This window comes from Zootoca vivipara, chromosome 11 (assembly GCF_965207765.1).
Source record: "Zootoca vivipara chromosome 11, rZooViv2.hap1.1, whole genome shotgun sequence".
Classification (NCBI taxonomy): domain Eukaryota; kingdom Metazoa; phylum Chordata; class Lepidosauria; order Squamata; family Lacertidae; genus Zootoca; species Zootoca vivipara.
This window is the reverse complement of record NC_142594.1, coordinates 57511656-57525962: the sequence shown is the minus strand read 5'-3', so window position 1 is coordinate 57525962 and position 14307 is coordinate 57511656. Positions and strand designations below refer to the sequence as shown.

At 51.2% G+C, this 14307-nt stretch overlaps 2 protein-coding genes across 2 annotated transcripts in view; both read left to right on the top strand.

Moving 5' to 3' along the window:
- The first annotated feature begins 122 nt into the window (after window positions 1–122).
- LOC118092286 (GTPase IMAP family member 8) lies at window positions 123–9795 on the top strand. The gene is made up of 6 exons (XM_035130190.3): window positions 123–241; window positions 2994–3041; window positions 3709–4446; window positions 5092–5298; window positions 6183–6964; window positions 8371–9795. Exons 2-6 carry the CDS (start codon window positions 3014–3016, stop codon window positions 8476–8478), a joined length of 1863 nt encoding a protein of 620 aa, XP_034986081.1. The 5' UTR covers window positions 123–241; window positions 2994–3013; the 3' UTR covers window positions 8479–9795.
- Window positions 9796–12104: 2309 nt separating this feature from the next.
- LOC118078786 (uncharacterized) overlaps window positions 12105–14307 on the top strand; it is a 22721-nt gene continuing 20518 nt past the window's right edge. The window contains exon 1 of the mRNA XM_088654249.1: window positions 12105–12195. Coding sequence (XP_088510375.1) covers window positions 12105–12195 — 91 coding nt within the window. The remainder of the gene's footprint in view (window positions 12196–14307) is intronic.

Here is a 14307-nt window from a genome sequence, read left to right as displayed (position 1 = left end):
AACGGAAATGCAACTGAAAGAAATGAACCTGACTTCTCAGAAAATGCTCTGGCTGCTAGCCTATAATACTTTTTCAAAGACAGAGGGAGGAAGAGAGAACACTGAAGTTCCCCTTCCTCATTTTATTCATCTCAGAACAGTCAGCCATCCACAGAGAGGAAGGGTGCAAACTCCAGAGCAGAGGGATCAGCAGACACCACACGAGAATCTTCTTCAAGCACCAGAGGCAACACAAAAGCAGGTACCATTTGCTTTCTTGTCTGAGGAACATCAAAAACTCCCTTTATACTGAAACATCGCATTTGTCCTTCTGGCTGGAAATGCCAGCAGTTGAACTGGAGACCACTTCTGTACAAACCAGACGCTCAACTACTGAGCTGTTCCCCATACCCAATTATGAATCACATGGAGAACAGAGGAAGCTATCTTGGACTGAATCAGACTAACTGGTCCATTTAGATCCGGCAGTAACCGACAGTGGCTTCTCCAGGATTTCTGAATGGGGAGGTTCCAGGGGCTCAACTGGCAACATTCAGCAGTAGCAGCAGAAGGAAGGAAGGAAGTGGGAGAGAGTCCGCTGGCTGAAGGAAGGGGGGGAGCTCTTGGTATGAACCTGACCAAACATGGGTTAGGCTGCTCCATCCATGCGGCAGTGGTGGCAGTGAAGAAAGCCAACTTTTCTGTCACCATTGGCTATGTTGCTCTGACACCCCCAGAGGACTGTTGGAACAACTATGGAAGGCACTTCAGGGACAAAATGGCTCATATTTGGACAGACTTGTATGCCACAGTTAGAGTAAGCCCAGTGGATCTGTCTGCAGCACTGTCTTGTTCCATTTATACTGGAGCAGTTTAGATTATTATAGCCTGAGATGTGGACAGACTCCTTGAAGAAGTGCGGCTGACAACCTGCCTCCTTGACCCTTGCCAATCCTGGCTTCATAAAACTAGCCATAGGGGATTGACTGGGTGGCTCCCAGGAGTGATTGATGCTTCATTGGAGAAGGGGGGGGTTATCATCTGCACCCCCTCCTTAAGAAGACCTGGTTTTAATTCTACCAGATCTTCAAGATCATATGTGACCCGCAGGTCCCAACACATGCCACAAAACCACTTGCACTATTCAAAAATGTTTTTCTATATAGGCTGAAGGCCACTTTGGAAGTTGATTTTAAAGATCCCATAGAGGAGAAAAATTGGCCTGTTATTTTGGGGGCGGGGGTAAAATCTTTAAATCAATATAAGAAAATATGAGAGAATTGGCACTAAAATGGTTCTCTTTCATGTCCTTGGAGCGCCTCTGGATTGTTGGAGGAGTTGTGGAATGAAGGGCACCTACCATCACATTTGGCAGCCATTTCGGCAGAAGGCTTTTAGAGAAGTAAAGATGGTGCTTAAAGAAAATATTTTATTCTCACCCAAATCTCTTTTCTTGAAGGGCAGAATAAAAATAAATAAATAAAGTATGTCTGTTTAATTACCTCATTATTGCTGCAGATTTCCCAAGGATGGAAATAATTGTCTGAAATTAACACCTCTACTATGGTGAAGCTATACATGGAAAATTGCATTACATGAAAAAATTGCTTGCCACACCAGGTTCTTTAAAGGAAAAAGAAAGGTGGCCTCTTTGAATGCATTAAAAAAAACCATACACTTGTCTCCCACACAAATCTCTCAAGAAATTTGGGATAAGTAACATCTAATGGGTCGCGGGTGGCGCTGTGTGTTAAACCACAGAGCCTAGGGCTTGCCGATCAGATGGTCGGCAGTTCGAATCCCTGCAACAGGGTGAGCTCCCGTTGCTCAGTCCCTGCTCCTGCCAACCTAGCAGTTTGAAAGCACATCAAAGTGCAAGTAGATAAATACACTACAGCGGGAAGCTGAACGGCATTTCCGTGTGCTGCTCTGGTTCGCCAGAAGCGGCTTTGTCATGCTGGACACATGACCTGGAAGCTGTACGCTGGCTCCCTTGGCCAATAACGCGAGATGAGCGCCGCAACCCCAGAGTCGGTCACAACTGGACCTGATGGTCAGGGGTCCCTTTACCTTTAACATCTAATTGGTTGGGGGGGGGATTCTTGAAGTAATATAGACCCTTTTATTCATGCCACACCTAGTTTCAGCTATAGGTTTAAGTTTCTATATATCTGGCAATTCATGTGCCCCATATCTCTTGTTCTCTCCCTTCCTACGATGCTGAAAGTATCTTATCGCAAATATTCAGACAACCAGCTTTCCTTGTGAATTTATCATCCCATGCCAGCCTTGGCTTGGTTCAGTTACCAGTTTGCTTCCAGGCCCGATTCAAAGTGCTCACACTGGTGTTTAAAGTCCTAAATGACTCCTGCCCCAAACGCCTGAAAAACTGCCTCTTTCCCTACAGTCCCCTGTAGATGCCGAGATCAGCAGAGGGGGCCCTCTTGGTAGTTCCTCCACCCTCAGAGGCTTAGTGTGACGGCAGCTCAGAGGTAGCAGGGCCTTCTCTGTGGCAGCCCCTGAGCTGTGGATCTTCACTGTACAGCTTCCGGAGGGTGCTCAAGATGCACCTCTCTGCCCAGGCTTCTGAAGCTGGATGTGTATGTTTTTAGGACCCACCTTGCTTTAAAGTTGTAAGTTGTTTTAAGCTGTTCTTCATGTTGTGTTTTAATGCTGTAACGCTCCTTGGAACCTTTGGGTGAAGTGTGGTTAATTAAATAATAATAATAATATAGTAATAATAATATTGTAAAGAAGATGCTGTTCTGCTGGGCTATGGTCCATCCCTACTTCTGTTTTATGGCCAAAATCTCTTGCTCTTCAACTCCTTGTAGGGTGATCTAAACTGGCTGGCTCTCCAGCTCCATTACTGCATGTTGGATGATTGGAGAAAGGCTTCTGCCCACGATGTTGCTTGTGAGAGAGGCTGGAAATGGGGATGGGACCTGTCCAGGGATGGACCAGAGAGCTGAATGGTGGGAGCTAATGAACTTCATTTTCTGGTTCTTTTCCAGCTGAGAAATCTGCCTGGACAATGGATAAATGGATAGAGGAAGATACCGGTAAGTCTCTCCTTTCTCCTGACCCTCCTCTGAAAGAACCACGTGATGGGAATGGTCAAGGTTGGACCATTTCTGAGCCACAGTTGGCCGTGACATGGCATGGGGCAGGGGGGCCATGGCCCCGGGTGCAAAATTCTGAGGGTGTGCAACCAGGCACCCCCATGCAAGGACCGGCTTCCGCGGGGATCCCTGCCCTGATCTGGCAAAGGTGGCAAAACAGCTCAGGACCACAATGAGCAGGCGTGGACGGGGGGAGGATTCGCCTGCCTAGGCCCACATCAGCTGGTTGGGCTCCTCCCTACATGGGCAGGTAGGTGGCACAGGGCTGCCCCACTTGGCTCTGGTGAGGGGGCACTCCGGTGGCGTCAAAATGAGGGATCCTTCCAGAGCACCCAAGCAGGTGTATTTCAGGGACCAACCCTTCTTCTGATAGGAAATGCCTAGGGGGGAGATCAGTTGGCGGAGAGTGAGAAATGTCACTCTTTTCAGCTGAGGAATGTTGGACGGTATGGTATGAGTCTGGCCAACCAAGGGTTTTCCATAACAATAAGCACCTGGGTTTGCATTGTCATCTCTCAGTTTTGCTACTGCAAAGTGCTATAAACGGGGCGTCCCTTGAAAACAGTTCATTCCTGGATTCCTAGACATCTTCCTAATTCCTTTCCAGAGACCGACAAAGCACAGGAGAGCAGAACCACAAACCTCAATGAAGACCCAGATCTACGGATTGTTCTTGTAGGGAAGACGGGAGGAGGGAGAAGTGCCACAGGAAACACCATTTTGGGGCAGAAGACCTTTGAGTCCGAACTCTCTCCGAAGCCAGTGACCCAGACTTGCAGGAGAGAAGTCCGAGCAGAGAAGTGGGAGGGGAAACAAGTGGTCGTCATTGACACTCCGGCCATTTTTGATGCCTGCCTTCCAGAGCAGCAGAATAATGCAGAGATCCGGAACTGCCTCTCTCTCTGTGAGCCAGGTCCCCACGCTCTGGTGTTTGTGACGCGGGTTGGCCGTTTCACCGAGGAAGACGCTAAGATTGCCAAGAGAGTGGAGGAGGTCTTTGGCCCAGAGGCCACAAAGTACACGATCGTCTTGTTCACCCACAAAGAAGACCTAGAGACAGAAAGCCTAGAGGAGTACATAAAGCTGTCTGGAAACAGAGCCCTGCAGGATTTGGTGAGAAAATGCAAGGGCCGCTGCTGCGCTTTCAACAACAGAGGGATGGGAGACGAGGAGGAGCTGCAAGTGGAGGAGCTGCTGGTGAAAATTAAGCAGATGATGATGGAGAACCAGAAGAAGCCTTTCCTTGAGCAGTTTCCAAGAGGATCTACAAGAAATGCAGCCGAAATGAAACCAGAGGAAGAGGCAATGGACACAGATGAAAGAGGACCAAGTGATTTCCCTGAAGGTAGAGTCAAATTATGATTCCGAAGCAGTTATAGACCTCCCTGAGTTGAGTTTCCCAAGGTAGCCCTTCCTTAAAGAGACCCACCAAGTACCTGCATTTCTTCTTTGTTCAAGGAAGAGCTCAAATGAGAGCCAAATTCTGCACCTAGAAGGGGGTGGCTCTGTAGCTTGCAAATATTTTGCAAAGGATGGGAATGCATGTTTTTGCTTGCTTTCTGCAATCAGTCACATGAGACCTATGCAAGCGTTTGATTCACACATGCAAACCATGTGCCCAGCAACCCAGTGGTTGGAAATTCCGGGTCATTGGGGCTCCTGGCTGTGGGGTGGCTTCTATTTGTGCTTGGCTGAATGTGCTTAGAAGCCCCTTCAGATCCTCCCTCATAATGTCCCAAGTGGAGTCAGTGCAAGCCCAGACAAAGGCAGGTGGACACCTGTGTTCTTCCTCCTGATTATGGATGGGAGAATCTCTTAAGTTTTGGCTTCTCTCTCCCTCTCATTTTCCCAATCATACAGCTCTCCACATTTCAACATATACCCTATTGTGTACATTTTTGCACACCTTACCCGGTTGTAAAATTGCACTGATGAATTTGGAGAAATGTGAATTTCAATTGATAGTTGTTTTGTTTGAATATTGTTTCAGAAAGTCTGAATCTGATAGATTCTTCCAGGGGAAGAGACTCCACAACCGCATCCTCACCACTGGGAAGTCCTGGCCACACCACATCACTGGGGCACCCTGAGCCTCCCCAACCAACAGGACAACAGGAAAGGCACCCCCTGCCAATCTCAGGAGGATCTGGGGCGACCGATGGAGGGGGAAGTGTTCCAAGAAACCCCTTGGTCCCAGGTCAGTCTGGCCTTGAGAGCCCTGGATAACACCTTAAATAGGGTCCAGAGGCATTCAGACAGCCCTGGATGCTGTTTCAGTTGACACTGATAGATTATCCACACTTACATTATCCACACTTCAAGAAAGAAGATTCCACCTAAAAATTAGGAAGAACTTCCTGACAGTAAGAGCTGTTCGGCAGTGGAATTTGCTGCCAAGGAGTGTGGTGGAGTCTCCTTCTTTGGAGGTCTTTAAGCAGAGGCTTGACAGCCATATGTCAAGAATGCTTTGGTGGTGTTTCCTGCTTGGCAGGGGGTTGGACTGGATGGCCCTTGTGGTCTCTTCCAACTCTATGATTCTACATACATTTTACCCAACACATTCCAGGCAAACATCCATGATTTAAAACTCTGTGTCTGAGAATGTTTGTTTGTTTTTCGCTTTGGGGTTTCCCCACAACAACTGACTGTCTAAAGCTGAATCAAAGCAAATGTCATAGAATCATAGAATTGGAAGGGAGCCCTAGTGCCATCTAGTCCAACCCCCTGCAATGCAGGAATCTCAGCTAAAGCACCATTGACAGATGGCCATCCAACCTCTGCTTAAAAACCTCCAAGGAAGGAGAGTCCCCCACCTCCCAAGGGAGACCGTTCCACTGTCAAACAGCTCTTACAGCCAGGAAGTTCTTCCTGCTGTTTAGTTGGAATCCCCTTCCTTGTAATTTGTAATGTCAATTCAGGTTTTCCAAGGCTTGACATTTGCTCTGATTCAGCTTTAAAGAGCAGGTTTTCTTGGGGAAACCAAGACCAGGTCATTGGGCCCAGAGCTATAACCTGAGGACTGTGCCTGGGAAGCATGGAGGAAGCGGAGTGTGGTTCATGTCCCTTATTCCTTTCCAACAGAGCCTGAGAACGTGAGTCGATCCCACAAGGATTCAGAAGTGCGGGTCGTCCTTGTTGGGAAGCCTGGCGGAGGGAGAAGTGCCACAGGAAACACCATTTTGGGGCAGAAGACCTTTGAATCCAAACTCTCTCCGAAGCCAGTGACCCAGACTTGCAGCAGAGAGGTCCGAGCAGAGAAGTGGGAGGGGAAACAAGTGGTCGTCATTGATACTCCGGCCATTTTTGATGCCTGTCTTCCAGAGCAGCAGAATAACCCAGAGATCCAGAAGTGCCTCTCTCTGTGTGAGCCAGGTCCCCATGCCCTGGTGTTTGTGACGCAGGCCGGTCGTTTCACCGAGGAAGACGTTGTGGCCGCCAAGAGGGTGGAGGAGGTCTTTGGCCCAGAGGCCACAAAGTACATGATCGTCTTGTTCACCCGCAAAGAAGACCTAGAGACAGAAAGCCTAGAGGAGTACATAAAGCTGTCTGGAAACAGAGCCCTGCAGGATTTGGTGAGAGAATGCAAGGGCCGCTGCTGCTCTCTCAACAACAGAGGGACGGGAGAGGAAAGGGCCAGCCAGGCAGAAGAGCTGCTGTCTCTGATTGAGAAGGTGGTTCAGAAGAACTGGGACCAGCCGTATCTCATGCCGCGTCCGATGGAGATGTCACTGGGGTCAGATGGAAGGAATCCTGGGGAGACTTCAAAGCAGACAGTAGCAGAGGAACCAGTGGAAGATGAAATGAATGCTGGAGAAATCCCCGAAGGGCAGAAGAAGAAGAAATCGAAACATTGGGGGGTGAAGGTAGGGTTCAAAGAATAGGAATGGGGCCCCTGTCTTTTCTCATTGCTGATGACGTACATGGTAGCCAAATTCAAACTTGGAAAAGGAGGATGGAACAGGGCTGTTTTCAGTTGCTCCAGAGGGTAAGAGCTGAACAAGCAGCTCAAATGTACAATACAAGGAAAGGGATTTAGACTAAGGTTATCAGATTTTTTTCAATGAATCCGGGGACACTATACATACATACATACATACATACATACATACATACATACATACTACATGTTTGGGACGTTGATGCTGCAGCGATGGCAGTGGCAGAGGGGTGGCCGTTGCCTTGACCTCAGCTGCCACATTTTCCCTTCCTCCTTTCTCCCTTTCCCTTTCTCCATGAGCTTGGGCAGCCTCTGAGTTGTTGGTTCTTTGGTGGGGGGGGGGGGGAAGCACTGTGTGGTGGGTCAGGCATGGAAGATGGAGAAGGAGGGCCAAGAGCGGTGGTGGCGGCGAGGTTTGGGCAGCGTGATGCCTCCCTTCCCATCCCAACAAATTGTTGTTGTTGTTGTTGTTGTTGTTGTTGTTGTTGTTGTTGTTGTTATTCCCTACTTGCGTGCAAGCAGGAGGGGGCAGGGATCCCTCAGGCAGTGCAATGTCTCCCTTCCATTGGAGCAGCCCCAATCCCATTCCTACTTGCATGCAAGCAGGAGGGGGTGGGGATCCCTCAGCTGGGAAGGGAGGCTTCCCGTTGCTTAACTGAGAGATCCCTGCCCCCTCCTGCTTGCACGCAAGTAGGAGTTGGGAGGCTGCTCCGATAGGTAGCATGAAGCCTCCCTTCACAGCTTAGTTGCTGGGGTCAGGGAAGGTGGAGGCAGCCCAGAAGCTGCATCTTAGAGCCCCTGCACCACCATCCGTTGGGGACTTCCGAGCAGCTCCTGAAGCCAGCCAGAGCCAACTGCTCCGGGCCGCTGCTGTGTTTCCCGGGGACATTAAGTGAAATCCGGGGACATTCCGGGGATGGAATTTGTCCGGGGACTTATTTGCAAATCCAGGGACTGTCCCCGGGAAACGGGGACGTCTGGCAACCCTAATTTAGATTAAACATTTGGAAGAACTTTATGTTCCTGGGGAGGAATTCATTAATTTAATGCATGTATATCCCATCTTTTCTTCCAAGGAGTTCAAGGGGGCACACGTGGTTCTCCCCCCTTCTCATTTAACCCCCCCAAATGCTATTTCATTAGAAGTTTTTAAGCAGAGGCTGGGGGGGGCTCCCTATTGAGAGGTTGGGCTAGATGACTTTTGAGGTCCCTCCCATGAGTCTAAGGGAGAGGGGATAAATTCTTGCTTATTTGAGAACTTCCCCCTCCTTCTCCCCCCTTCCCTCTTTCTTCTGACTCCACACCAATTACTTATGGGTTTGTTCCCAACAGGCATTTGCTTCTCCTATGGACTCCCTTCGTTCTTACTTTGACCCAGAATCTGGACAAGCTTCCAAAGAAGGCAAAGGAGGAGCAGGAATATCTCATCCTCCAATGTAAACGGAAGCAGTATCATCAATAAACACAGCAGGATAATTTGTACCCAGCATGGGGCAGGGGGGGCAGCTGCCCCCCCCGAAGCAAAATAAATAAATCGTCCTGCTTCACGATGGCTGCAGCTGAGCTGGAGATGCGTTGGGGTCCCACAAGAAGAGCCTGAAGCGGCTCAGCAAGGCACAGCAGCGTTGCTAGCCTTCTGGCTGCCCAGGGTGGCAAATCAGAAGGCACCCCGCCAGGGGTGGGGTGGGGTGTCCGTCGCGCGCATAAAGGCTAGCGACGCTGCTGGGAGGAAGGGACCCGCGCGAAGGGAAAGGAGGGGCAATGGAGACAGGGAAGCGGCTTCCTCCTCTCCGTTTCTACCTCCCCTCCTTGAGCTCCAGTGTGAGGGCAGCGCGGGAGCTGCGTCCCTAACCAGCCTAGCCCAGCCCCAGTGGCGGCAGCGCCGCCACTTACTGCTCCTGCCGGCCATGGCCCAACGGTGTGCCCAACCCCACTGGCCCCGACTCCGAGGGCTGCACATGGGCCGCTCCTGGTGGCTGCAACAATAGCCCACGGCGGCGCGGCGCCTCAGCAGCTCCCGGGTTGGCGCGCCCTCGGAGTGCGCAGCAGATGCCGCCACCGCTTCTGCTTGGGCTGCAGCGGCAGCAGGAGGCGGACAAGGCGGAGGGGCTCTAAGCCGCAGAGCCAGGCCTTGCCCCTGAGGAAGGACGGAGGAAAAGGAGGGCGGACCTCAGCTCACACCCCCGCCGGGTCTGTGGAAAGCGGAGGCATCTCGAGTGTGCAGCTTCTCGGCTGCTCAGCCAGCCCTCCCTCTCTCCCTCCCTCCTCCTCCTACTCAGGTGGGGCAGCAGTCGTTGGAGGTGGCGAGGGGGCGCCGTGCTGCCCCCCACAAAGTGGAGCCCGGGGCCCCCACCCCCCGATTGCGACGCCCCTGGCCGCACATGCACACTCTCCACCGGGGCGGCGCCCAGGATGAAACTTCTTCCCGGAGTCAGTTTCACCTGGGCTCCGTAGCCCCGCCCATGTTTCCACTTTGTGGCCCCTCCCCTCCCATGCCTTGGCCCCGCCCCTGAACGACTTGCCCCCCCCAGTTTTGATCCTGCGTACGCCCCTGAGCAGAAGAACACCCCTCCTCACCCTGAAGGGAGCACCTAGCAAACATCAGTTTAAACATACAGTATAAGGCTTTATATGACTCTATTGGGAAGTTTTTAACATTTGATGTTTCATTATGTGTTTAGATCTTATGGAAGCTGCTCAGAGTAGCTGTGGCAACCCAGTCAGATGGGTGGGGTTCAAATAATAAAATTTATATTCTGGTGGAGTGTTTGCTTAATTTATTCATTTGGTAAAAATATGCACCCCTTGATTGTAAAAAGAAAAGAAAAAGAACCTCAAAGCAGTTTGCAAAAACAAACAAACAATGCCATTAAGAAGAATTAATGATGACTTAAAAGCTGCATTAAAAAGTTAAAATGACATGAGCTACTAAAAGATTTAAAGTCTCGCCAGCTTTCTAAGCATCTGAATAGGCTTGTCCAAAGAAGATTCACACGCCTTCCAAGTGTCCCTATTTTCCAGGGACAGTCCCAGATTTACAGAAGCCACCCCGGTTTCAGATTTGATCCCAGAATGTCCCGCTTTTCCTTAGAATAATAGAATAATAGAATTGTAGAGTGGGAAGGGACCCCAAGAGTCATCTAGTCTAACCCCTCGGCAATACAGGAATATGCAGCTGTCCCATATGGGGATCGAACCTGCACCCTTGGCTCTAACCAATAGGGACATCCAGGTTCAGGATGCCCTATTATCATCGGAGAAATGTTGGAGGCATGGAGTTATGGAACCCATGAGCCAAGGATAGAAGTAACTAGACAACCTATAGAAGACATCTGAAGGCAGCCCTGGATAGGGAAGCTGTTTAATGTTTGGTTCTGCTTTTATATACATGTTGGAAGCCACCCAGAGTGTCTGGGGCCACAAAGTCAGGTGTGTACAAGTAATAAAATTATCAATAATATTATGGAACAGGACGACCCTATTTTCATCAGGAAAATGTGGGAGGGTGAGGAATAATTTCAGCAAGTGCCAAAAAGATCACAGTGTCCAACCCCCCCCCCCTGCTATTTGTGGTGGAAGAGAACCCCCAGTTTGGCACCCTCTTAAGCCACAGTCGGTTTAAGGATCCTCTGCAAGGGTCCTTCTTCCTTGCCTTTTCTTGCAACAGGCTAAACACAGCTGCTACTGCCACCCTAGGAAGCTTGATGCCAGGGGCCCAGCAGCCTAGTATGTCTGGACCTATTGAACGGAGCTCCTTCTGAGCGAGGAAGGTGCGCCCATGAGCGCAGAGAGGCTGCCAATGCCAAGGGCTGCAAGCGAAACAAGGGCGTCTCCCGGGTCCTCTTGCAACGAGATCCCTTTCTCCCTCCTCCTCTCCACCACTCTGCCCTTCCGAGCTGGCAGACCTCACCTCCTCAGCTGCTTCTGCAGATCCTTCTTCGACCCGCGTCGTCTTCCACCCCATTTTGAATTTTCCTGCCGTGAACGGGAGCGAGCGAAGAGCTGCTTCTCCGAAGGGAAAATGAAAGTACAGTGGTACCTCTACTTACGAATTTAATGCGTTCCAAACACACATTTGTAAGTCAAAAAAATTGTAAGTCGAATCCCATAGGAATGCATTGGGAGAAAAAATTCATAAGTCGAAGCAACCCTATCTAAAAATTCGTAAGTAGAAAAAATCCTATCTAAACCGCATCCAAGATGGCGGACTGAGCTCCATTTGTAAATAGAAAAATTTGTAAGTAAAGTTATTTGTAAGTAGAGGTACCACTGTAGCAGCTGAATGAGGTTCTCTTCTGTTTGGAATGAGCAGGACAAGAGTTCCCCCTAGTGGCTGCTTGGAGAACTAGCAGCTGGCTTGGGTGATGGGTGGCCGCGTGGGGCGCTGTTCAGCTTAGAGAAAAGGGGAGCGCACCTTCTATCCTAAGCCTCTGCGGGGATCGCTCTCCTCCCGCGGAGGCTTGGGACTGGGGGAGGCAAGCTGTTTAGAAGGGAGGGAAAAGGAGAAAAGTGTTGCTTGGGAGGGAAAAGGAGAAAAGTGAATTGGGAGGGTTAAGCAAGACTTCATGACGGTGGGTCTCTGATAAAATGGTCATGAAAAGCAGAGCAAAAGGAAGGTGACAGCTGGCCAAGGATCCAGGAGTCCCTGAGGATCCACCCTTTGGCGTGCCTAATTTTTTATGTTGCAAGCCTCCAGGCAGGACCTTGTGAGCTTCCTAATAATAACAACAACAATAATAATTTATTCTTTGTACCCCGCCCATCTGGTTGGGTTTCCCCAGCCACTCTGGGCGGCTTCCAACAAAAATTAAAAATACATTAAAATGACACACATAAAAAACTTCCCTAAACAGGGCTGCCTTCAGATGTTTTCTAAATGTCAGGTAGTTTATCTCTTTGACATCTGATGGGAGGGCATTCCACAGGGCGGGTGCCACCACCGAGAAGGCCCTCTGCCTGGTTCCCTGGTGACCAGGTACCGGTAGGTGGGTGTGACGCTTCCAGACCTAATCAAAGGTCTATTCATGCAGCCATCGCACGCGAGAGGAGGCGAAAGCAGACGGCTCATGGCCCTCCCAGAAGGAGCAGCACAAGCAGCAGCAGCAGCAGCAGCAGCAGCAGCAGTGCCCACGCGCAGAGGGGAGCGGGCCGAGGAGGGTAGGAAGAAGGAAAGAGACACGTGCCAATCAGGGTGGGAGGAGCAGGCCGGCTGCCCAATCGGCAGGTTTGGGTTGGCTGGGCTCGCGCTGCTTCTCCTGATGGACAGGAAAGGTTGTCGGGGGGGGGGGGTATGAGGCACCCACAGGAGCATAACTGTTATAGACACACACAAAAACACACATCAAGTTTAGAACGTTATAGTCGGCAGGGCACAGCTGGCAGGCATGTAGGGAAAGGGGAGGCAGCCAGTCAAGCCGTGCAGCTCCCCCATTCGCTGGGGCGCCCCTGAGAGGCCAGCGCCCTGGCACAACAAGCCACTAAGCCCCATGGGAAAGACGGCTCTGCATAGAATCATAGAGTTGGAAGGGGCCTGAGGGTCATCTAGCCCAACCCCCCTGCAATGCAGGAATATGCAGCTGCCCCATTGAACTTGCAACCTTGACATCATCAGCACCACAATATACTGAGAATTGCACAGAATGATGCCTGGCAGGGGACGAGGCATATTTTTTGAAGGGGACGACCCCCCCTAATATTCAGGGTGTTGATCAACGTCACGTGCATGATGTCATGACGTCACACGGCATCACTCATGGGGGGCCCTCAATCTCCTTATGGAGATGCTTATCATGGGTGTAGGCGGGGGGGCAGGAGGGGGCAGTTGCCCCCCTAGAAGCAGGGGCACTGGCCAGCCTGCCCCGCTGCCCGGTGCCGCCCGGTGCCGTCTCCCTTCTCCCTGGCTGGCTGTGGGGCGGGTGGAGGGAAAGCCCCAGAGCCTCGCAAAGCGTTTGGCTGGCTTTCCCTTCGCCCGCCCCACAGCCAGCCAGGGAGAAGGGAGGCGTCCCTTCTAGCCGGCTGGCTGTGGGGCGGGTGGAGGGAAAGCCAGCCAAACGCTTTGCGCGGCTCTGGGGCTTTCCCTCCACCCGCCCCACAGCCAGCCGGCTAGAAGGGACGTCTCCCTTCTCCCTTGCTGGCTGTGGGACGGGCGGAGGGAAAGCCAGCTTTCCCTCCACCCGCCCCGGCGATCGCGAGGGGGAGGAGGGGATCGGAACAGCCCGGTTTCGAGCTGATCCTGGCGCCCCCTCGCCCCTGAATGACCATGGCTTTCCTTGCCCCACTGTGGCCCCTCCCCCTGCCCCTTGGTCCCACCCCTTGCCGCCCCTGATTTTGATCCTGGCTACGCCCCTGATGCTTATTATAAAGGCATTTTTAGGATTGTATTTGACTCTTGTAAATGGCTTTGGAGCTTTTCATAAACCCAATAAGCTAAGTCATGCTGATGCCTCTCCCCCTCCCCCCCCTTAAAAGGTGATGAGAATGTCAGTCTGCAAAGAGAATGGGGGGTGGTCTGGGGGCAGTGGGGGCTGAACCATAGGAAAGGAAAGGCCACTGGGTCCGAGCCCCAAGGTCATAGAATCATAGAATCAGAGTTGGAAGAGACCACAAGGGCCATCCAGTCCAACCCCCTGTCAAGCAGGAAACACCATCAAAGCATTCTTGACATATGGATGTCAAGCCTCTGCTTATCAATCTCTGTCCAGGTTCAAATGACCTGCTGGCGAAAGGTGCCCCTTAGAATAGCCACCGGCTGAAGGTCGTGGTCCTCTGCTGCTGAGGTTCATTCCTTTGCCTGGGAGACGGTCCATGGCTCTGTGCTCCCCTGGGCCAGATGCACCCCTTCCTCATCCTGCTGCCCTCAGGGGCAGCCCCCACCTCCCATCCTCAGAGGCAGGACATGTTGGTCCAGCCAGTTGATCTTCCTGTTACACCTGGTCTGGAGCATCCTTCCTTTGCGTGTGACCAGGTAGGTGGTTGTGACACTTCCAGACCTAATCAAAGCTCTATCCATGCAGCCATCTTCCTCTTTGACTCTTTTTTGCCATTTGCCTCCTGGACTACCCACATGGGGTAAATCCACGCCTTCTACTTATTTGTAACTTCAAGCCTTATGCCTTCCTTCAGGGACCACACTGTGCTCTGATCGTGAGTAAACTTCTTATTGTTACTTATGAACAAGACTGTGGTGTCTTTATTCTTTTAGGAGGGAATCAAAGGGGTCTTGCCAGGAATAATAGAACTTCTGAGATTCTCTCCCCCCCTCTTTTTTTG

Coding starts and splice junctions, on each gene's coding strand:
- LOC118092286 (XM_035130190.3), top strand. CDS start 3,014: ATGGATAAATGGATAGAGGAAGATACCG. Junction 4,447..5,091: donor ACCAAGTGATTTCCCTGAAG/GTAGAGTCAAAT, acceptor ATATTGTTTCAG/AAAGTCTGAATCTGATAGAT. Junction 5,299..6,182: donor AAGAAACCCCTTGGTCCCAG/GTCAGTCTGGCC, acceptor CCTTTCCAACAG/AGCCTGAGAACGTGAGTCGA.